General features: G+C 35.9%; 1 protein-coding gene across 1 annotated transcript in view; it reads left to right on the top strand.

The window, feature by feature from the left end:
* LOC149082646 (sarcoplasmic calcium-binding protein 1-like) overlaps window positions 1–22,383 on the top strand; it is a 53,915-nt gene extending 31,532 nt beyond the window's left edge. The window contains exons 2-7 of the mRNA XM_089235920.1: window positions 11,268–11,337; window positions 11,511–11,563; window positions 13,119–13,232; window positions 15,225–15,354; window positions 17,043–17,146; window positions 18,543–22,383. Of these exons, the coding sequence (XP_089092046.1) occupies window positions 11,283–11,337; window positions 11,511–11,563; window positions 13,119–13,232; window positions 15,225–15,354; window positions 17,043–17,146; window positions 18,543–18,674 (588 nt within the window). The 5' untranslated portion in view covers window positions 11,268–11,282 and the 3' untranslated portion in view covers window positions 18,675–22,383. The remainder of the gene's footprint in view (window positions 1–11,267; window positions 11,338–11,510; window positions 11,564–13,118; window positions 13,233–15,224; window positions 15,355–17,042; window positions 17,147–18,542) is intronic.
* Window positions 22,384–25,340: the final 2,957 nt, after the last annotated feature.

The raw sequence follows: 25,340 nt of genomic DNA, 5'->3' as shown, positions 1-25,340 counted from the left end.
ATAGGCACGTGATCGGAGAACGTATGAATAAAATAAGATTATCATAAGTTCTTATCTTTGAGCGGTTTTTATTTCACTCAGGCATGTTTATCTACGGAAGTTAATGCTCAAATGCCAGCTGAGGTACACACGCGCACTTGCCTTTGAAAATTTAAGTTTCAATCCTAGCTTATGCATTAAGCTAAATTTTGTACAACCATACACCATAGAAAAAAGGTTTGTTTATGTAAGCCTGAGCTCGAATCCCAGGTTCCAGCTGATACATAGACAAGTGTTTCTATGAAAGACAAGATTCGGAGTTCTGCTGAGGTATTTTGTCTAAGGTATTTCAAGCTCGTTACCCGCGGCACATTCTCAGATCATTTAAGTATAATCCCCGGCATATAATTACGGATCACTTGAGTGATGCGTGGCACAGTTAAAGAGCACTTGGATCCGCGAAACATTTAGAGATCACTAAAGTGGCTCTGTAGGGGACTTATCAATAGGGGGAAGGTGTTACTTCAAGTGCCCACAAACTATCGAAAGGTTTTTCTCCTTTTTCTCCCGCACAGAGTAAGATGCCATCAAAAATATTTCATATTTTCATGAAGGGTGGTTGATGACGTAAGCATTATCCAAACCCCCCCCCCATTGTCATCAAAAGTCAGAAAATCGGAAACCCCCTTCCCCCCTCCCCTCCATCGATGATGACGTAATACTTGAACGCCGCCCCCCCCCCCCATGACAAAACGGCCTAACACTGATCAGATATTTTTATATACCAAACAATGGCTTTTCTGCAAAATTCTTTATAAAAGATAGCAGCATATCAGTTTAGTAAGAATGCTGTTTTTATTATTATTTACGTTTGCTCATAGTCATTAAAAACAAATACGTGGTAATGAATAACTTTTCATTTTTATTTTCACATTTATCTGAAGTCACGTAAACAGCACTCAGATAAAAATTAAAACAGAATTCCAGTAGAAACAAAGATAAAAATATTATGTCTCAAAAAACAGAATGGTGTTTCTTTAAACAAGGCTTCTTTACGGATATATCAGAAATATTTATGGAAATATTATTCCCCTTTCATATCAATCCCCTGAAAACTGTACCAATGCTTTGACACCGATTAAATTTCGTGAAGTATTGAGTTTGGATATCAAAGATACACAGAGAGGGAGAATTTCTCTAAATTCACCTTCGGGCTGCGAAAGCTCGAAAAGATATTCTCTCTGTCGCTTTCTCAACCATTTTCTCTATAGCAGTTATGATTCTATAAAAGGGAGTGCGAAACTTTTCATATTATCAAAAAGTTCGCATTAATAAGTAATCGTTCGTTCGCAGCTTCTGTGCGTGTATATTTATAAGGCCATGATTCATATATTGCGTCTGTCTCTCTCTTCCTTCTCTTTGTTCGTAGCGATCGAGAGGAAAATACGGGAAAACTCCGTGCTTTTAGAAAATAAATGCAATTATGTACACACAGAAACCGGTTGCAGTTTCTTCGAAACTTAACAGTTCGATAAAACTGGTAATTTTAGTCCCAGAGACATACCGTATCCCTACCTGTATCATCTGTTCATTAAAATTCCTACTTTTCTGCTTATATTAGCCTAAGTTCTTGTGAATAACTCTGAAGAAAATACCGATTTCTTTCGGGGATTACCGAAAGAAATTTCGGTAGAAAATCGTTAATTAATTCACAAAAATTATTCTGGGGAATTAGGTGTAATGGTGGTTTTTAATAACAAGAAATGCACTGCTTGTTTCTCAGACTAGAGAAATATTAAGGAATTTTTCTTACCTTTAAATATTCGGTAGATTTATTCATCAAAGCGTAAATTTTTTAAGGTCTATTATGTTATCTATTGTGTTATTGGTTATCTCTACTATAATATAAATATATATAATCATATATCCTGGTGTGCAACTCACACCCAGATATATTTTGATAGTTGTTACCATAAATCTGATTGAGACAATGGGTGAGATAAGTATTAACAAAGCATTTGCTTCTCACTCTACGGAAAATGAATCTATGTAGGATCCAAAGCTAGTATTTATTAGAGATAAATGCCGTAAGATACATTACGGTAACTTCGCTCGATCTTTTGAATAGCCATCTCTGAATAATACGAAACTTTTGATAGGACTAATAAAATCATGGATACAAAGTTTTGCCTTGTTTGCGATATTTCAATCGATATTTTCTGGTTGTGAGACATCTTAATGTAAAGTTATAAATTAATTTTTAATAAATGTCTCTTCTATGTAGGAAATAATATTTAAACACGGATACAGAAATAAACAAGGAATTATAAAAATTCATAATTTAAGGTTTCGAATTTTTTAATCGTTTTAAATAATAAAATGACCACAATATCTCAAAATAACCGTTATGTGAGGTCAGTATGTAGGTTTATAATAACAAAACGCGGGACGCGGTAGCCCAGGTTGGTAAGATATTCGCCTAAAGTACCAAATGATGTTTGGAGGTGTCGCGAGTTCGATACCCGGTTCTCTTTGACAGAACCGGGTGAATTTTCCTGACCCAGAGGGTACAACAAAAGCGTTGACATGACCACAGAAAAAGATTGCTACCGCTGGGAGTCCCACAGAAGTACAACAGAAACGTCCGACAATATGACCACAAAAAAGATTGCTACACCAAGGAGTCCCACATCGAGGGATTAGCGCACCAACCTCTCGGTGAGTATAAAAAAGACTGCCCTTTTGGAATCGGCAATAAATGGTAGGTCCTTGTTTAGTCAGCCCTCGTGCGCAAAAAATGACCGCGGTGCGACAAAAATGATCAAATCACCAATAAAGCGCCAAGTTAGTGTATCCAGTTTTTCTTTCTTCTGGGGAAAGAGAAGTTTTTCTCCAATTCTAGCTAGACGGGAAAACATCAATATAGAAAAAAACGCCAATTCACTATGTTGGCGAAACTGACACAGTTACTTTCTGGCAGTGAGTAAATCTATATTTCATCCCAACAATAGCTCTCCAGTTATTGAGAAAAAAAAAGTTGGATTGAAGTTCATTATATATATATAATTGGAGCTATACAGAATGTCCTAATGCGACCTTTATCTCATCAACCATTCGTCGTAGAAGTATAGTTCTAACTTAAAAAATGCTTAAAGTGTCTTCCGGAATCACTCCGTACCAATTTCGAGAAGGAAAATACAGTCTGTCATAAAATTATTGTCCTGTCTCTCCTGAGATCAACAAAAAAAAACCATTTTTCTGAGAGAAACATTCGCTGAGAAATTTGATTTCGAAAATCGGTGAAATGTTGGGAAAGAACAGCATGAATAAGAGAAAGAAGAGCAGCCCAGTAGTTCTTTCTCAATTTTTCTCCGGTTTTTGAATTCAAATATGTCGGCGAATATCTCACTTAGCAATATGAATTTGTTTTTTGGTCTCAGAAATGACAGGGCAACAACTTTCTAATTAAACTCAAAAACGCAGGGTGCCTGTATAAAATTTTAGATTTTTTTTTTACTTCGTGACAAACTGCATTTTCACTCTCAAAACTGGTGCAGAGTGATTCCTGAACCCACTCTTCGAGCATTTTTCAAATTAGAAACATACCCCTATGACGAACGGTTGATGAGAAAGAGGCCGCATCAGGACTTACAGGAGACCCTGTATATTCCGTAAAAAACATTTTCATTTCTTCCATAGAACGCCAATGCTCTGTCAGTTTCTGAGAGAACGAAAGCTTGACGTACAAAAAGCTCCCAGAATTGAATTTTTTTTTTTCATGGTTTTGTGTGTGTTGGCACCAGGTCAATGGCATCGGATTTAATGTCATCTAAACCTTCCAATGTTTCCATTGTGTTGTTTGCATTCAGTGATAAATTATTATTGTTTATACTACTTGTTAGTTTTTGTTCCCGTCACTTCTTTGATAAGCGAATAATTATCAGGATGTGAGATTTGTTTGATAAAAAGCGTAAACCAAAAAGCAAATATATTTTTTTTACAAATGGGAAGTTCTTAATTCAAAACCTGAAAGGCTGCAGAAAAATTTGGTAGCAGCTCTTTCTTCCTCTGCCGTGGCAAGGGCAATAACCTGTCACGAAATTTCAACGGGGCATTTTATAGAATCTAATGCAATCAATGTTTAATCCTTACAGTTGGAGGTACGAGATAACGCCCAACTTGATACCTCTTATTTCGACAATGATGAGCGGAGTCACTGCGTTGTGTTGTTTTTTTCCTGTCAAATATGTTTTAACCCCTCTCCCCAACCTGTCAAATCAACTGTGTGTGTATATATACACACAGGGTGTTCTGTTAATGGACCGACAAACTCAGAGGGTTGTTAGTAGGCATCAAGAGGAACAAAAAGTGCAATCGAACATGGTGTCGCACACCACGTTGAGAGGATGAAAATCGCGAAAACGCATGCAGGCTCCGAGTCCAGAGGAGACGAAAGTTGGTTGTCAGTTGATCGCTGAATGCGTTCGTGGGTTCGCTCACCATATCTGACGTAAGCAGCGTCCCGAAACGCATGCGCTGGGGTAGGATAATGCACTGCGGACGATGTAAATTAGCGCTATTGTGGTAGTAAGCAAACCTGGTATCTTTGAGCGCTTCCGGGAATCGTTTCTACGACGTTGTAGACTGTGCAATGACGTCAGCGGCTGGCACTTCGAACAACTCTTATAATAATTAATCAAATAAATCTTTTTGTAGTTATTATTGCACTTTTTTGTCGTTCCAGCGTGACGTCGAAACCTGCATGCGTTTTTCGCGATTTTCACCATCTCAACGTATTTTGCGACACCATGTTATCGCAATTTTTGTTCCAATATATATATATATATATATATATATATATATATATATATATATATTGTATTTTGCATTTTCGAAAGCGGGTTGAATTTTCCATAGAAAGAAAACAGGATTAATAAGTTACTGTCTCCGATAATAATGTCAGGGTTAATGTGTTCGCGCCGAATGACATTAAGTCTATCGGTCCAAGAGATTTTCCCCATTAACGCGAGAAACTCGACAATTTCGAGTTTCAGTTATCCTTTAGAAACGAGGATTATGTATAATTAACTTCAAAGTAGTTTTGAGCCAGTTTATCCGAGAACAGAGAGAGCGCGCCGATTATTCGACAAAAGCCGTTCAAGACAAAAACGGTGTTAAAACTGCGCTTATATGAATGAGTGATGCACCTGATACTAAGCGTAGCCTAAATAAATACTGTATTGTCTAAAAGTTTGCATTGGAAATATAGCCAGTTTTCTTTTCTTTTATAAATACCGTATTTCCCATGTAAGGCTCCTTATTAGAAGCGCATATGATCGGCTTAATTTGATTAATCACATTTGCCTCTGCACACGTACTACACTAATTTAAAACTGAAATAATTATTATTACAATAGTATTGCACGTAATTGTGCTGTACAATATATTTTACCATTATGATCCGGAATCAGATATCGAATCCATTAAGATCGGAAACTGTGAAGGTGACCGGCTTGGTCTTTCTAGTGTTAATAACAATTGTAATAACCGTTTCACGAGTCTTGTTCTAACCAACGCTGTATTGCCAAAAGCGATTCTCGCGTGACAGTATATATATTAATATTCAAGACCAATTATCTTACACTGATTATCTCAAAATCCACTAGCTTTGGTCGTAGAAAAAGCTGATTTTTCTTGTTTAATAGCATGAAGATTTCCTTACCAAGTACGACTTATAAGATCCAAGGACCGAAATTTAAGGTTCGTAACTTTTGAAAAAAAATGTTTCTTTTTTTTCACGTAAACGGCTTCTATATAGGATGATGTCATTCGAAACATGCGTTGCAATTCCCTTTTCTAAGACCAACGGTTAAGGAATCAACTATTGGACAACGATAAAAGTGGACACCCTGCGTATTCGCTGACTAACCAAACATTCTTGTACCCTAATCATGAGAAAGTGGTCCCTGATGTCTCATTTGGAAAGAGCTCAGTTCAATTTAAAGTCAGGCTGAATGTAAATAAGACGCAGAGATGGAAAGGTTTCATTAAAGAAGTACTGCATACACATAGAAATATGAACCTACATATGCAGTATTAATGGATTCGTTATACACCCAGTTTCTTTCATTTTGTGTTAGTGAACTCTGTATTCATTTCAAATACATTACTGTTCCCGATTTTCTTCAAAAATAATCGACCAATTTGAAATTATGTACTATGGGGCCGTTCAAGTATTACGTAAGCAAATGTTTAGCCATTTTTGACCCCCCTCCCTTGTCAGCAAAATTTCGTCATCAGCTCTGCCCCTCTGAATCCTAACTCATATTTTCATAAAGGGTGGTTGATGACGTAAGCATTATCCAAACCCTCCCTTCCCCCCCCCCTTGTCAGCAAATCGGAAACCCCCTCGACTCCCATCGACGATGACGTAATACTTGAACGGCCCCTATTCTGATTTTGTTTTTAATTTTTGTATGTAATAATTCTAATGATTTTATTTATTTGATTTTTTTAACTTAATTTATTTTCGTGTCTAATTTAATTATTTTATTTTATTTATTCCTATATTTCTCATTTAATTCATTTTCTTTTTTAATTTTATTTCTTTTATTTCTTTTTTTTCGCTTTCATTTATTAGTATTGTATTTTATTTTTATTTTTTTTGTAGCTCATCTTACAAAGACAAATGTGATACGTTAAATAAATTCCCCATGAATATTTAATGTCTGTCAAGCTCAAAATACCAAAACTGCGGAATTTTTCTCCTTTTTTTTACACAAATACTAAGGCTACAACATTCAAATTGCCTAACGTGCTGGGTGAAAAAATTATGCCTGCAAAATATATGAATGTCAAATACAACCAAAATAAAGCAATCCAATATAAAAGCATATATCACCAAAAAATAATAGTAATTAATAAATTGCGCAGGTGCATGCTTTAAGTGCGGTGGACCGTACAGTCATCGTGCAGCCTCTAAATCTACAATAATGTACCGTGTTCGTAGGCGCATTCATTCGAAAGTTTCGAAGTCTTCACACATCAAGTCTATTTCTGTAATTGCGACAGCGCGTTACAATGAGGGTTTTTCACTATAGTAGCAAACACAGATACATCGAAAAGGCATTCTTCTTTAATTCTGATCAGGTAAACCCGAAAAAAAAAGAAAAAAGATTGAACTGGAAAAAAAAATACGAAACGAATGAGTTTAAAGGCGTTTGCGACATCAGCTCGAGAAAAAAGGCGCAAGCAGCAGCCACCTCGATTCTTTTTCGTCTTATTTCGAGTGTAAACTCCATTTCGGAAATCTTATCTTTCGAGAATAGCTGAGAAGAGCTTTGTCTCGCCTCCCATTCAATTCCTTCGCATCTTTAAGCTCATTCCGCCTCCTCTTCTAGCTTCTTCGCTCTTGCTGGCTCAAATAAGTAAGAATGGACGAAAAACAACAAGAAAAGAAAATTAGAAAAAGCTTCTTCTTGTGCTTCAGATGCTTCGAAGCTAATGTTCTGTGTTCTTTCTTTCTCTCCCTCGCTCTTTGAGCCACTTTACGAACAATTCTATGTTCCTAGACCCTGGGAATCGTCTTTAAAGCACCTGTTGCTTTTCTTGGAACTTTGCTAAGCGCCATTTACAGCTTCGACATTAGTGAAGTTCAACAGTAATAAAAGTGCGTGTGATGCGATAGTGCCTATATGAGTTCGGAATACGGCAGTTCATAAAATGTTTGAACTCCATATACTTGGTGATACCTCGGTTATATAACCAGCACCTCGTTTCACGATTTTTTCGGCTAATGAATATTTGATTCGTGATAAAGTCGGTCCCGCTTAAACGGAAATATCGATTCCAGCACACAATATCGGATTATGCGGGGAACAGTTTAATCGCCATTTTAAAGCGTTAGTATAGTTTGTACATTGAAAACTGATGAAGGATGAATATTGATAAAGATGAAGGATGAATATTGATAAAGATGAAGGATGAATATTGATAAAGATGAAGGATGAATATTGATAAAGATGAAGGATGAATATTGATAAAGATGAAGGATGAATATTGATAAAGATGAAGGATGAATATTGATAAAGATGAAGGATGAATATTGATAAAGATGAAGGATGAATATTGATAAAGATGAAGGATGAATATTGATAAAGATGAAGGATGAATATTGATAAAGATGAAGGATGAATATTGATAAAGATGAAGGATGAATATTGATAAAGATGAAGGATGAATATTGATAAAGATGAAGGATGAATATTGATAAAGATGAAGGATGAATATTGATAAAGATGAAGGATGAATATTGATAAAGATGAAATGGAAATTGCATTTAATTACAATGATCACAATACCTAAGATTTTTTACTTTTCGTTACTAAAGTTAGCACCCTTTATTGGATCAACAGGGAAAGTAAATAAATGTACGTATTGAAGAGAACTTTAATACTTGGAGGCCAGTAGGCTACTTAGTCTTAAAGTTTTCTTTTTTTTATCTTAACTTATAGTAACATATATTCCATAGAATCCAAATGTTTTATTCAATAAAAACATTATGCGTATTGTGGTCGATGTGTATTAACAGTTGGCGTATGAAGCATAATATTCGATTAAGCGGGGGAAAAGTCGTTGAATTAGTTTTTTTTCTACAGTGCTTTGTTTGAAATTATTTTTCACGTTGGTTACTAAAACGCCGCTGCAGACATTAACCATCCCGCTGCTTACATCAGAATACAATTTATTACATTTACAGATGTATGGAAAAAAGGCTTAGTACAGTAATGCTTTCCCGTTGCTGAGTTGATAGCCAAATGCATTATGTGTGTCGAATTGTGATAAGGAAACCCTATCGAACTTTTACGAGTAAGAAAAAACGTCTACATCAGTCCTCTTCTAGGACCCTAATTTTGTAGAGGTTATTGAGCGTCTTCTGTGCTTTTATCTCCGTTCGGAATCTACTAGAATCATCTACGAAGAGTGTGCTAATTCCCGTTGTGTCAACAATTGCGAAATCATTTGCTATAAAAATTGTGTAATATCGTCCAGAGAATGCTGCCACGTAACATGGGAGCAGATTCAATTCAATGTGCCTGATCTGTACACAATGTACCTGATGTCTGCAGATGACCAGCATCAGCTTTCCAAAATTTAGTCCGTCATACTTCAAACTGTGGATATTCCTATTCTCATTTTTTGGGCAAAAGATCACGTGACGACTTGAAAAAGATTTGAAATTCCTAGTTTGATATGGTCTATCGAGAGTGGCTCGTCAGCACTAACAATTTGAAAATGTCTTTGGTTGATGCAGTAAAAAATATACTAGTACAGTCAAACCTCGTTAGTGCGTCACCCGGTTAACACGTCACTCCGCTTACCGGGTCACTTTTCGGAAGTCTCAATTATCCTCGGGTAGGAATTGGCACAGCTATGGCTTACTCCGTTTAACGCGTCACTCCGCTTACTAAGTCATATTTTTACTTTCCCAAGAGTGACTCATTAACGAGGTTTGACTGTATATAATGAACTAAAGTCCTCAAAAATTGAAAAACTGAATAAGAGGCAAAAATATCATTGGTGTGTTGCTGCATTCTTCTTTATGCCTATTTTTTAATTGGGAGATCAAACTATTGCATTAAGCTTTACTGTGTTGTGTTGTGTGTTATGTTTTTTGTATTTGTATTTATTTATATTGTAATTGTATTTAGAGTAAAAGATGTGAATTGCTCTCTCTATAAGATATATTCTTATGATTTTTTGAGAAAATATAAAACAAATGTTTCTCTCATTATCATAATTGAATGAATACCTTTAAAATACATCCGTAGTTCATTTTATAAATTCTGTTGATTCTTCAAGTACATTGTATTAATTCATATCATTTATACAAATGCAGACATGCTTACAATTAACTTTTTTTTTTACCAAAATTGACAAAATCTGCAGTTCATTTTAAAACTGCAATAGAATGTGAAGAAAATTATCAGCAAAAAATAAGAGAATTTCTCTCAAATGGTTCAACTTACAAAAAAATAATTACTAAGGGGAAATACAAAAAATATTAAACTATAAAACTTCTATATGGCCTTCAATCAAAATTTTCCACATGTTAAAATTTGTATTTTCTGTATTATACAGAAAGAAATTTATTACGCAACAAATGAATGGATATTCACTGAAATATATGTGATTTAAACCATTGAATTTTTCTACTTTTCAAAGTCCTGAAATTCTTGATCATTGATCACCCCGGTCATTTTCTGCTCACGAGGGCTAATTAGACCTGGACCTACAATTTATTGTTGATTCCGAAGGGCAGCCTTTCTTTTTATATTCACCGAGAGGTTGGTACGCTAACCTCTCGATGTGGGACTCCTTGGTGTAGCTATTTTTTTTGTGGTCATATTTTCGACGTTTCTGTTGTACTCCTGTGTCAGGAAATTTTCCGACAAGGGCGAACCGGGTATCGAACTCGCGACACCTTTAAAGATCCCTTGGTACTTCAAGCGAGTATCTTATCGACATGGGTTATCGCGCCCCTTGAAATTCTTTGAGAATCAGTTATTTTAGCAAGTAAAGAAGTGACAAAACTCAGCATTTTAATCACCGATATCTCACAGCGAAATCAAGTTCAATTGATACTTTGCGTAAATATTTTTCGGTGTAGGCTGGGATTACACTATAAAAGTTCGATAAAAGTCCTTTTATAAAACAGGAAAAACAACCAATAATCGTATCAATTACATTCGCTCCAATGTAACCAATGCGGTTATTGGTGGCATTTTTCAAGTTTTATAAAAGAACCCTTTATCAAACTTTTATAATGTAATTCCAACCTAATAGGCTCACGTTTTACTAATAACTATCGTAAGTAAAATAGAGTAAAATTGCATTTTTTTTACGGATAATTACCCATATTTCACAAGAATTTTAAAAGGAACCGTTGAATTCACTTCATTCAGAAATAATCAAAAGTACCGAAACATTCAGTAATTCAAGAAATATGTGATATTCATTAGTAAATGAAGTGCACGTTATGAATTCATTGACTGTACATTCAAAATTATATTCAGTGAATATTTGCATTTTCGTGGGTGCAGAACAGTTTTCAGAACTCATCCGATTCATGAATATACGCATTTTGAGAGTGAGTAATAAACCTCATAAACCTCATACATATTGATTCATAAAAATACGTGAATTTATTTTTTCCAGCCCTTATAATATGTAATATATAAAATGTTTATTATACCACGTGATGAATTTACACCTATTCTATCATCTAGATATAATACCGAAATATGGAAGCTTTCAAATGGGATAACAGAGTTCTTTTCGTCGTGAAGCATATGTATGGTGAGTACGGCATTAATAAATTTGAATATACAACAATCGCATGAATATTCATACATAAATACCATATACATATTTATAAGCATGTCATGACTAATTGGCATGTATTACCGCAACGCAGTTCTAGTTATTAATTTCCCTAAACCGAAAAATGACATTATTTTTTCCTCCCATAGATACGGATAATAACGGTTATCTTGACATGTTGGATTTCCAATGCTTATCTCTGGTAGGTCCTGATATTTATTTATCAGTTTGAGATTTTTAATATCTATGATTATTGCCTTACAAAGTAACTGCTTATGCATGTATAATGAATAAATACGTTGGAAAACATCTGAATATTCATTTGAAAGGAATGATATTCCTTTAGAACAGTAGTTTCATAACATTTAACGCGACCCCTTGGGGGTTCGCAAGTAACCATGAGGGGGGGGGGGGGGAACCACGCCCTTCCAAAATTGAAAATTTTAATTTTTAAAAATATTTTATTTTCTTCTTTTGCAACGTAAATAAAAATGCATATAAAACCAATCCTCCATCCGGGAAGGGGGGCCTATATCCATATCCCCTTAGGGGCCGTTCAAGTATTACGTCATCATCGATGGGGGGGGTTGTTCCGATTTGCTGACTTTTGATGACAAGGGGGGAGGGGGGGTTTGGATAATGCTTACGTTATCAACCACCCCTTATGAAAATACGAGTTAGGATTCAGGGGGCACAGCTGATGACGAAATTTTGCTGACAAGGGGGGGGGAGGGGGTCTAAAAAGGCTGAAAATTTGCTTACGTAATACTTGAACGGCCCCTTATAATTGCAAATGCAATTCGTATCGAAAGGGAGTTGTGCTTAAAATATGTTGCTATATTTCTAAGGAAAAAATTTTTTTTATTATTTTTATGCAGAGTGGAATCTCCCCTAACGGGCATTCCCCATCTACGGACACTTTTCTGGTCCCTAGCTCCGTGGCATATTTATTCGTTAATGTATTTCACTCCCCGTTAACGGACACTTTCGATAGTGAACAGTAAAATCAGGCAAACTATAATTCATTGATTTTTGGTCATAAACCGGGAATTTATCATATTCACCCTAAGATTACGTTTAACCTCAAGCTTGTGTTGGTAAATATGATAAACCGTCAATTAATTGCTTAATTAGATGAACGTAACTTCTGTCCAAGATGGGGAATTCGAATCGTAATGTTGGTTTTGTTTGTTGATAAATGTGTGAAGAAAGCCAACATTAAAAGACTGATAATGAATTTTTTCATCTTCTTCACACCTATTCTAATTTAATTTGATTTTCCTTGCAAAATATGTGTGATGCACGTATCATGTAGGAGTAAAAATAATGAGTTGGTTTAATGAAGAGAAGAAAGGTTATACATTTTTCCATATTTATCAGACTTTCCAACTTTATTTGAGAATTACGACTATAATCACCGGTAAAAGTGATGAATGTAGAGAAATTTAACCAAACTTTCTTTATCGAGACGATTGGTGATTATGCATAACCACCGGTGTATCACTCTCACAGTTACATATACATTTTTAACCTTAAAACGTATAGGAACCAATTGCGACCGAAGCCTAACGTCGTACAAAATGTGAAAGTCGTGTAAACAAGGTTCCACTGTATATCCTACCTCCCCATTAACGGACACTCCACGGTTTTTTTTTTTTTTGGTTTTTTTTTGGTCACATGGGTGTCCGTTGTCGAGAGGTTCTACTGTATTATTTTTAATATCACAACGTATTTTAAATCGTTTTGTTTTCTATTAGAAATATACGATTTATGAAGGAAAGGGCGAATACACCAAGGAGCGACATGAAAAGAATAAAAAAATCATGGCCGATCTATGGAACGAGATGGCTAGCCTCGCTGACTTCAATAAAGTGAGTAGTTTTCCCTTTGCCCGTACAGTATATTCAAAAAGTACAAATGTACGTACACCGTAAATGTAACCAAACAACATATAGATATACCTCAAGGAAGGGAATCGAATGGTAAAGGAGGGAAATATATCAAGTGATTCGGGACCCTTGGAAGTCAATTCTCCTGACATACCTTCAATAACTAGACACAAGCAAAATGTAATCTTCCTTCGAGATAACGTGTAACGCAAGTCAAGCAAATAACCCTGTTCCTCTTTTCCTATCAAAAAGAATTCTTATCTATGTTCCAAGTGGAGGGATTGATTCTCTTTTCTTGTGAACTCTCCTTTTTTTTGTTGAGGTACATCATATCAATACCTTGTCAAGATAGTGGAAAATTCGACGATGCGGAAAATTTTCGAGTGGTTCAAGTATGGCAGAGGTTCAACCTTTTTCCAGTTGCGAGCACTGCCTGTACCCGTACATCAAAATAAAAGCACCCTTGCTGCAAATTTGACATACGAATTCATGGAAATCGGTATGAATTCAATCCTTGAATGCAAATTCGTACAATGTGTACATCTTGAACATTGATCAAGTGCTCGCGAGCACAAAATCAGATACGAGCATCGAGCACTCCGAGTACTTCAGGGAGCATCGTGGTGCTCGCGAACAACGGTTTGAAGATGCCTGAAATATGCCATACATGAAGAACAGAGGATGGCAGCCGAAATGTAGTCTTTTTAGTTTGGAGAGTTGTGTACTAAACATGCTTTCAATGTGTATGTTGCTGTGTGGGAATTCGGGCAAGAACAATATTTACCTTCATCAGCCAGTCTTGGACTATTCAAACGAATTATGCGAGCGAATTGAAACGAATATCCGAATCATTTGCAATATTCAGTAATATGATAATATTATATGAACTAATTTCAGCAATGTGATTGCAGGATGGACTAACGATTGGAAAATGACCTTTAGCGTTGACAAGTGCTTGGTCGCTCATTTTGGTTCGAACAACTTACGTTTCACTTACGAGTTGAATGGTGTTATTATTCCGGATGCAACTAGGATCACCGATCTGGGTATTCTTATTGACGAGCGGCTTAGGTTTTCTGAACACTGTTCGGCTGTAGCCAAAATAATGAATATCATGCTCAGTTTCATTCTTAAAAATGTGTCTTTGCGTTCTTCTAAAGTGATTCTCTCACTTTTCCGATGCTTAGTTCGTTCTGGACAGGAGTATGCCGTAAGGTTTTGGAAACCATACTTGCAGACGGGCATTGACTTTGTCGCGGGGACGCAGAGAAGAGCCACGCGTGCTTTTGATGGCACACGGGGCTTTAAGCTATGAAGAGCACCTTGATTTCTTGAAAATTTTTACGTTGGAAGAGCGCAGATGTCGGAGAGGGGGGGGGGGGATATGATTGAAGTGTTTAAAATTTTCAACGAGAAAAATATATATCATGAATTTATTAATACATCGTTAATCAACTGCTCCAACAAAGGGAAAAAAATATTGTATAATATATACGCCAATATTGACTGGTAAGGGATAGTTCTAGATTGCGGTGTCACAGGGACTTTTTCCCTAATAAGTAAGTGAATAGATGGAATAGCTTACCTCCAGGGGTCGTGAACACGATTGACACATTTAAAAAAGAAATACGATAAAGATATTGGGACAAATCGGGAATCTGTAAATAACTAGATGAGACAACCATGATTTCTTATTTGCAGTGTATTTACATTCAATTATAATTATTGGTTTATTATTGCTCTTATTGAGTTGCTGCATTTTTTGATATACTTGTAGTTTAGATGTATTCGACATCCATTTTTTTTATGGGCATCTTTTCTCAACCACTTCGTTGGACATTTTGTCTGTTGTGGCCTTTGTATTTGTATTTTATCGAATAGTTTGTCTTGATTTAAATTTATTCGTTCATCAGTATTCATCGATAAGCCATAATATATCATGGATTTTCTCTCTCTCTCTCTCCTGTGAAATAGGATGGTCAAGTCACAGTAGCAGAGTTTAAGCAGGGTGTGCAGAACGTGTGCGTGGGAAAGGATTTTGAACAGTTTCCACAATCGCTGAAACATGCCATCAACTGCAAATTCCAGTCTACGGATCTCAATGGTGAGAAGAGTTTTAAACTCGTCCTTATACTGCGATATGATTGGTTATTTTGTTTTCCCTATGGTCTACTCATATAGACATCTCTCGATTAACTTTGCTTTCAATAACTCTCCATGATGATTTGATCATTTTTTGTCACACCACGGTCATTCACAGCAAACGAGGGCTAATTAGACCGAGACCTATAGGCTATACAATTTACTGCCGATTCTGAACCGACATCTCGATGAATGTAAAAAAGGGTAAAAAGGAATCGGCATTTAACTTCTTAACTTCAATGCCGATTCTGAACGGTGGTGTTCGACATTTTGCCTTTTTTTTTTACACTCATCGAGTGGTTGGTGCGCTAACCCTTCGGTGTGGGAATCCCTGCGATAGTAATATTTTTCTGTTGTGACTCTGCGTCAAGAAAGTTTCTGACAAGGACGGATGGACAATGAACTCGCGACACCTCTAAACATCCATTGGTACTTTAGACCAGTATGTTATCGACATAGGTTACCGCGTCCTCTCCATGATCATCTTAATAGGCTTCTTATATTCTCTTCGGAACCTACCTATCTCTCTCTATACGGAGCATAGCCTTTTCCCGAAAACTGAAACCTATTTTTGCATCTGCTGACTTTAATTTAGTGTCTACTCCCTCAAACAATAACTTCTGTTCATAATGTTAAAATGTAAAGTAACACCTATACGTTATATCAATATTGATCCGTGTGTTTTCATGTATAGGCTTCGTCCCAACAAAATTCGATAAGTAAATGAACCCTATATTGCAGGGTGTTCCAGAATTCTACCGCCAAAATGAGATGGATGCTATAATTGAATCGCAGAATAACACACTTCAAGACAAGCAATTTTTCCAACGGAGCCCAGGGCCAAACTTACTCATTTGAACACATACATTTCCCCGCTTCAGAAGTCACCAAAATATGACAACCTTGGGCAAAGAGCATCATGAGAGAAACACAAGGGAAATTTCTTCCTTCCTGTCACTAACAATTACGGAGGCAAAAAGATTAGGGCTGGTCCGATTTATCGATTAATCGGGTCAGTTAATCGATTAGTTGTTAACCACAGTTAAAATTTTTAGTTGAGTTAATCAATTCTATCAGTTCAATTAAAATCTAGTGAATGAGTGCGTTTGAAATGAAGAAAATATATTTTTATAACATCCTAAATTCACCAAGACGTTTGTTACAAATGGTGAGCATATGAAAATATTCTATTAAAACTCGATTAACCAGTCGATTAAACTAATAATTTTTTTTTGATTAAACCAGTTCAAAAAGTTTTTATCGATTCCCATCCCTAGAAAAAATATCTTATCTTTTTTCCCCGCCTCTAATAGATGAGTTGGGGATATTTTTCCCCTTTCCTCCCAGGGTGTTGCTTCCGGACCTTTCCCTATTTCCCTTTCTTGGCGCCAGTGGCTTTAAGTCCACATGTTAACATTCGCTGGAAATGAAAGTCATTTACGACCTTCGGTTCCATTTCAGAAATTGTTTGCCCTGACGGATTATATACTATAACGTATGGAATGTATGTCACACACACCCCTCTCATTTCGAGGGTGAATATCTGGGACACGCTGTATACATACGTCTCACCTCTAATTTGATTAATATAGTATTCATAATCCATTAGTGCAAAACTTTGAAGCGTTTCTATTTATTTATGTACTAAAGGTGATGGGATAATGGGCATTGAAGAATTCCGGATGGATTGCGTATCTCGAACTGCATTCGATGATATCAAGGATATTGATTCCTGCTATGAGAAACTGCTGACAGTACGTATCTATATTAATACCAACAATATGCATGCATATAGTAATCACATTTTCACGAACTAATTAAAAGTAAGATAGGTCTATCTGTTAAGATAGTACATAGTACGTAGGATTTTTTTCTCCCGACATCTGAAGATTTGGTAATAGATAATTAAAAATGTTCACAGATTATATTATGTATAAAATATAGGTTCTGCTATACATAATTGAAATTAATGTATAATTTGATATTAATGGATTCATGTATAATTTACCGTTAATTAATTAGTGAATTAATGTATAATTTACCGTTAATTAATTTGTGAATTAATGGATAATTTACCATTAATGAATTAATGCATATTTTACCGTTAATTAATTTTGCATATTTCACCGTTAATTAATTAATTATTAATTAATTAATGCATAATTTACCGTTAATTAATTAATGTATAATTTTACCTATTCATCTCGAATAGGTAATCATTTTGGCACGTGTAAAAATTGAGTTCCTTATATACAAAAAAAATGCCGCTATAATGTCAATGAAGAATGATTGGTCTACACTGTATTAGCCGATACAGGAACTTGCCAAGTTTAAATGGGATCAGCTGAAAGAACGCCATAAAGCGTAATTATTTTCTTTTAATAGAATCGAGCATTGTATTTGCTTTCTTGACAACCGTGGAACAATGTTCACCAAACCTAGGCCTCTCATCAATGAGAATTCTCAAATCGGTGAGCCCAGATGCATTCGCGAAACAGCTTTATCATTGTAACCGTAAATGAAACGCAAGTTGTTCGTTCAAACTGAAATCAGCGACCATGCACTTGCCAACGCTGAAAGTCATGCTCTATTCATTTGCTCATGCTGCAATCCTATTTAAGTTGATCAGAAGTAACTCTCTCTACAGCATCGATTGTCAACTATAACCACCAATTCAACGTCATCTGTGAATTTGCTAGCGATCCCGTAGATACCCAGAGTTTGTCGATAAAATGCGAAGAGGGTATGGGATTACGGGCACTTCCTTGAAGAACTCCACTCGTGACACCTGTCCTATCAAAAAATTGTCCGTTCACGATAACCAGTTGTGACCAATCCTGCCAGCATGGTTTTATCCAATCTGATATGCCCCCCCCCCCTAATCTCAATCTCATGCAAACACTTCAATAGCTTACCATATTATACCCGATCGAATGCTTTTTGGAACTCAAGATAAACAGCGTCGACATATTTTGGCCTTGTTTGATGCCATGATCATATAACGTATATTTCGTTGATTACTTATTATGGAAATTATGGCGCATGCTTAGTGTCGGGTACATTTTTTCAGTTTCATGTTTTATATGCAGACTTTATCAGTCATTCTGATATTTCTTCCGATACACTAATGTTTCCCCTGTCGTTTACCAGGATGCTGACAGGAAAGCCGGTGGCATAACGCTGCCACGCTATCAGGAACTTTACGCCCAGTTCCTCGGATGTCCTGAAACTGATGTTCCTGGAGCTTATTTGTTCGGACCCTTGGAAGTCTACTCGGCTTGAGGAGCTGGCGGAGAGGAGCTCTAATCGTCACGAATCGACCAATTTCAAGAAATATGATATATATATATATATACATATTATATATATTATATATTACACACAAATGCATACGTATATATAAGATATTACAATAACCTCAACCGATTGTAAAACATTGTGTACTTGGTAAGCAATGTGAGCTTGATTTTCGCGATGGTATTTTTTTTCCTCGTAAATGATCTGTGTACTGCCAAAAATATATATATATATATCTACTCTCCCGATGCATCAGAAGTACTTTGTGCGAATTTGGCTATAATATTATTATATCGTAAATTTCTGGAGCAGAAAAAATACCCGGTGTCAGTGTTTCCTTCATGGTGTGTGTGTATATACTCGTATATTACGTATATTTTCGGTTTTTTTTTTTATATATATTAAATTCAATTATCTTGAATTATTATTAATCAGTGCAAACATTCAATACGTTTATTGTGGAAACTTACTAGATATAGATAAAAAGTATATGTTTGTGGGTGGTTTTACTTTGGATACTAAGAAATGGTTATGACCAATTTAGATGGTCTTCAAAATTAATATTCATGTATCAGTGATATTTCATGTGTAGTATCATCGGGAATTGACGTATAATACTATCCTACATATTTCAAATATTCATAATGAAGAAAATACCTACTATAATATATATTTGCCAAATGATTAATGTATTTCCAGTACTATTTATAAAGAGGTTTTGGCGTAGTTATGACTAAAAACTGACTGATAGCTTTAAAAGACATTGAGAATGCGTCCTGATTGGACAAACGGAGCTTATAGGTTACAGAGTATTAGGCTAAAAAAACTATTTTCCATAAAATTTTATAACGTCTGATGAATTTATAAACAAAGACTTTGAGATTTATCTTCCATTGACTGATCTTATAACGTTTGTTAATTACTTAAATTAATTTTTCCTTTATATAGCCTAGCTAGAATTTTGGATCACTGATCACTTATAAAAAACAAATTCATCCGAGGTATAGTTTCTGTGAATAATTCACTAGTTACCATCCCGTGAATGAATACTTAGCGGGACTTAGAATTAACTCTATTTCAAGAACTATATAAACAGTTTCAATTCCTGATTTTGTTTCCCACAATTATTAATTTTGTGATTTAATGAGGAAATGGTTATACAGTGAATATGAAAGAAGCTAATCATGATTAAAATATAATTTTTAATTCATGGGTGATTCATCGAGAATTTTAAAGATTTATAATCTTTTGTAAGCTACGCTCGAGTACTTCCAAACCCTATTTTTTAGGCAAAATTAAGGGATGACGAATTAAGGTGTAAAGTCACCGAAAACGAAAACTAAATATAAATACTCAGTTTTGTTGGGTTTTTTTTCAATTTGCGAAATGGCTGTCCATTGGTATGCAGGAAAAATAACTCGAACAGTCTATCGATGAAGGATGAGTTTTATGTGTTTTGTGTATCTAAACCTAAACCTAAACACAGAAATACAACAGAGCACAAAAAATGGTTGGGGAGAAAGGATATTTTTTCCTTCTGCAACCCATACAGTTCCATTGGGTTTAATATCAATTTACACCACTTTTATCTGAAACCGCAAGGCATCCGAGAGATTAAATCATAAAATACGTCATGAGGAATTTCGAATCATAAGTAGGCCTCGACAAACAAGATCTTGAAAATCCAGCTAGTAGATCTGACATATTTATCAAGAGATTTAAGCAAAATGGTTGTCCTTTACGCATGACACTCTCACAAAAATAAAGATGATTCAAGGTGGGTTGTCATGATAAAATTTTGAAACAGATGTATATTTAACTCTTGTTTAAACTGGTAATAAAAACATGATAGGAATTCTCGAAAAAATACATACGCATCTCGGAAATTTCCTCCATAATTTGCGTTCAAAAAATTCCCAGCAGTTTATCATGGTTTAAAGCATTGGTTTTTTTTATTAATGTTTAAAAAAAACTATATTATTTATATGGAGTGGAATTTATCTCAATAACCGAAGTCGGGACGTTCGAGAGAAAAACGTAGAGAATGGCCATAATTTTCCTCATTCAGTCAAAATTTTGAAGTTTCTGAAAGGAACCACACACAACTTACTTAAAACAGTGCATCTGCAACATCTGAATAGAGAACCTGATCAATAACTGAAAATATTCAGTGCTTCAATCAAATCTCCTTTGACTAACTGAAGAAAATTCTCCTCTAGAATATGTCTTAACAGTAACAAATTATTTTAGTGACCGCATTCAATAGAAATACAGTATTTTGTTTGACAAAGAGAAATTATCGTAGATGGCTAGAGCTGGGAATCAAGGCATCCTTTTATTTATTTATTTTGGAATGAAATTTATTCATTCAACTTATAAATATGCATTAATATGGTATTACATATGCATTAATATGGTATTACATATGCATTATTACATATTACATACACATAAGCTCACTTTGGGAACTACTCCATAAAAGGAGTGGACGCCAAATCCTGGTTGCAGTAAGTCGTCAAGCACATTTTCTGTACCTTAATTCTATAAAGGATTTTACAGCTGTTAGGTGTTTAATGCATTTAACGGAAATGCATTTGCGTCACGATTCTGTCTATCCCGCAAAATACAGTGAAGCCTTGATATAACGATACTCTGCGGACCAAGAAAAAATATCGTTGTAGAGGTATTATCGTTATATCAACGGGCAACGTTTTCATCAAATACCACCGAATTTATGCTGTTGACATTTTTTCTAAATCTGCGTTGTTAGTAACATCAGAAAATGTTCTTTAAAGTATTTGCTCACCGCGGATTGGTCAATGAAGGTAATTTAAATGCATTGCCCGCGTAAAGACGTTTCCGTATTACACTATTGTATCTTACACATAAAGTGGCAATACCGACAGCTTTATGAATGCCTCTGGTGGCCATGTTGTGCACATAGCCTATGTTGTTAGATGTTCTTGGAAGAATGATTACAAGTGAAGAGGTTGAAACCCCAAATTCAAGGTGATTTCAAGCGAAATATTAAAAAAATATCGTTGTAGTGGTTCTCTAAAAATATCGTTATAGAGGTATTAATCGTAGTAGAGAATATCGTTGTATCGGGAGGAGTTTAACATTTAGACGGCTAAAGGCAATTCTAAACAAGATTTGAAAAAATATCGTTGTAGAAGGATTTATCGTTATATCGAGTATCGTTGTAACGAGACTTCACTGTATTGGTGTGAAGAATGCGTCAACCGAAATTGGCGTTCCATTCCATCGGATGGCGATGAAATCGAAATTAACATCACTGGTGCTACCAAAATATCTCCAATTTGGCGTTCATTCGGATTAAGCAATTGAATCTCCCACCACAATTTTCTTCAATTTTCTCATGAATGTATCTTGTGAGGTGATGGTGTTGTTTACTCTTAGTAATATGTTTCATTAACTTTATTAACACTGATCTATATTGGGTTATTATTATTATATATTTTTTCGTGTTGTTTCTTTTTTTCCAAAATTAAAGTGTCGTATCGAAGAAGTATGTCGATTTATGTTGTTGTGCGTATGTTTCAAAATGTCGGTTGTAGAATAGATTAACAAAAAAAAAACCATAATGACTGGAATGATGTGATATGAGTACGTATATATAAAAAAGAATGGAATGACTCGAAAAGTATTGAATAAAGCATTAATGTTTGAAAAATTATTTGTCTTTTTAAAGTCAATTCCGATTACAAATAATTGTACAAATGAGTCACTTTCTGATGAGAATCGTATTGCTTCGCAAAACTCGATGAATCGTTCCAACAGTGGGTCGCGTGAGAAACCGGAACAAGAGTTCCCTTCCCAAACCCCGTGTAATTAGATTCAGAAAGTGGGAAGCGGAAACAGGAAATGATGTTCGGCTTCAATCATTACCAACTCCCCTAGGATTCCTGGATTCCGGAAAATCTTGATGGAAGAAAATTGCTCGGAAGCACATGCGCACATTGATTTGTTCCTAACGAAGAGATTATTATATAAGAATATGAAAACTGCATGAGTGGTTTAATATACAGGGTGTCCCATAACTATGCCCTTCCCCCCACCCCAGTATGGTGGGGACTGAGAGGGCTCCAGTCTGGGTGGTGGCAAACGTTTAATCTGTGTTTACAGATTAGATGGTAGAGCCCTCGACCGGCATTCGAGGGACCCAGATTTGAGTCCCGGTGGGAGCAGAGATAGGAACTTTTATCCCGAGTAGCATGGTGGTAAGATGCTCATCTACCACCGTGAAGATTGCTGACACGGTGCCGGGTTCGAATCCGAGGCAGGATGTAGTTAATATATTTTCCCCTAAGAGCTTCAGGCGACCACCGATAGATAGCTCCTTGATTTCCAACCTATCTCATTAATGTTAGTAAATTGCGATATGGCCAGAGTTGGTGTTTGGTGTTTTATAAGTCTGAGGAGCCGGGACGACTCTCAGCATTTTTTTTTTCTGCTAATAAATTCACTGTAGCGGGGCCCCGCCAAACAACCAGGAGCAAGGGGCCCTGCAATAGGTTGTGAGAACCAGGACCGTTGCCAGAAATTTCTTTCGGAGAGAGCAACTGGTGTTTTGGGAGGGAATCAAAATTACCGAACAATAGACTTAACCATGGCATTCCATAAAAATCGGCCATTTTTAAGCATTTCGGGAGGAACCAGGCCCCATCCCCCAGTTACGGCTTTGGTAGAGCCCATAACTCTATGAAACAAAAATCCTCGAACGGAGAAGATTAAAAAAGTGCCCTTAGAGCAATAGGGCACGCAGCGGCCCTTGCCCTAGGAGAAAGATTTCAAGGGATCCGTGAATTTGATGAGAAAGTAATCAACTGGTTTTTATGAACGAATTCTACTGCGAGTAAAAAAGCATTCAAAAACATTACAAAGTATGTGAGAGGGATATTCAAATTCATAGCATAATTATCCTAATACACTCCCACATTCACGCAGGCATTGTTTAAAATATGGGAGAAATTACGAGGCAGTTTATTATAAAAAGTCGAAACAGCCAAAAATACGGGTCGTATGGTCATTTTGCGTAGATGTGATCGACTAGTAAGAAACTGGTCGCATGAGTCGGGGATATGACGTCATGCATTTTGTTTCCCATTTTATCCGTAAGCCATGGATAGGAAAGGAAATTCTCTCAAACCGAACACAAAACTCAGGTCTATCGCCATCTATGGGAAATTTACCACCTAGTGAGTTGTGCCGGAAGTTTAAGTGTGTGTAACTAACAGTGTGAGTGCGTATCTAATGTTGTGTGTGTGTGTATGATTTTTCAGTGCCTCCATCCATATTTCAGAAATGAAGTGAGTGAAGTGTAATGATTAAATTACATTTATACCGTTGTACATCCTATAGCTTAGGTTCAAAATCCCTTTTCCGCAAAAAAAGCAATCTGTTAGAAAAGCATCCATACACACATCACGATATAGTGGAACCTCCCGTTAACGGACACTTTGGTGATCTGCAGTCCCGTAGAATAGGACTTGGATCATAGTTTCCAAACTCTTTTTGTCTCATCGCCCCTTCTTCAGAAATTTTTTTCTCCCATCGTCCCCCAGCGCAATCTAACCCAAAGGATCCTATGTTATACCCGTAGCTTCTACCGCCCCCTGGAACTTTCCATCGCCCCCAAGGGGGCGTTAACGCCCACGTTGGGAATCACTGACTTAAATGTATCAAAATCCCCGTTAGCGGACACTCTCGATAGCGGCAATAAAATCAGGTAAACTCTTAAATTTTTTTTTCCAAACTCCAATTTATTAGCTTTTGTTCATAAATAGAAAATTCAATGGTGATTACGTATAATCCTAAGCTTGTATTGATAATCCGTCAATAATTACTTGACTAACTGAATTCAACTTTGGTCCAGGATGGTGATTCCGAATGATAATGTTGGTTTTATTTGCGCATGTTGATACGTATGGAAAAAGCCAACATTACATGACTGATAATGTTTTCATGAATTTCTTTTGTTCACACTTATTTTAATTTAATTTAATTTTTATTGCAAAGTACGGACAGCGCACGTATCATGTACGAGTAAAAATAATTAATTGGCTTAAAGAAGAGAAGAAAGGTTACAATTTTTTCCATATTTACCAAACTTTTCATTTTTATTTGAGAATTATGCATAATCGCAGGTAAGAGCGATAAATACAGTGAAATTTAATCAAACTTTCTTTATCGAGACAATTGGTGATTATGCATAACCACCGCACCGATGTTCACTTTTAAACTTACACACATACACACACAGTAGCATATATATTTTAACATTAAAACTTATAGGAACCGATTGCGACTGAAACCAAACGGCGTATAAATGTGAAATCGTATAAACGGGGGAGGGCCTACTGTATATCGTACCTCCCCATTAGCGGGCACTATCGAGAGGTTCTACTGTATATTTTACGACTGTAATTCGACTGTATAAAATGAACATATACAGTCGAATCCCGTTATAAGGAATTCTACGAGACTGTAGAAATCGCTTCGTTACAATGAAATTTCGTTATAAAGGTTCCTAATTAGGTTATAAAGGTTTTTTGCGTTGTTCCTACGTAAACTTTTCTGGGGGATTATAAAAGTGCTCGTTAAAACGAGATTTCCGCTATAACAGTATTC

The sequence above is a fragment of the Pholcus phalangioides genome, unplaced genomic scaffold (assembly GCF_987345545.1).
Source record: "Pholcus phalangioides strain wild (caught in Gottingen) unplaced genomic scaffold, Ppha-v1.0 ptg000009l_1, whole genome shotgun sequence".
Taxonomy (NCBI): domain Eukaryota; kingdom Metazoa; phylum Arthropoda; class Arachnida; order Araneae; family Pholcidae; genus Pholcus; species Pholcus phalangioides.
The sequence above is the reverse complement of the archived record's forward strand: the minus strand, read 5'-3'. Positions and strand labels throughout refer to the sequence as shown.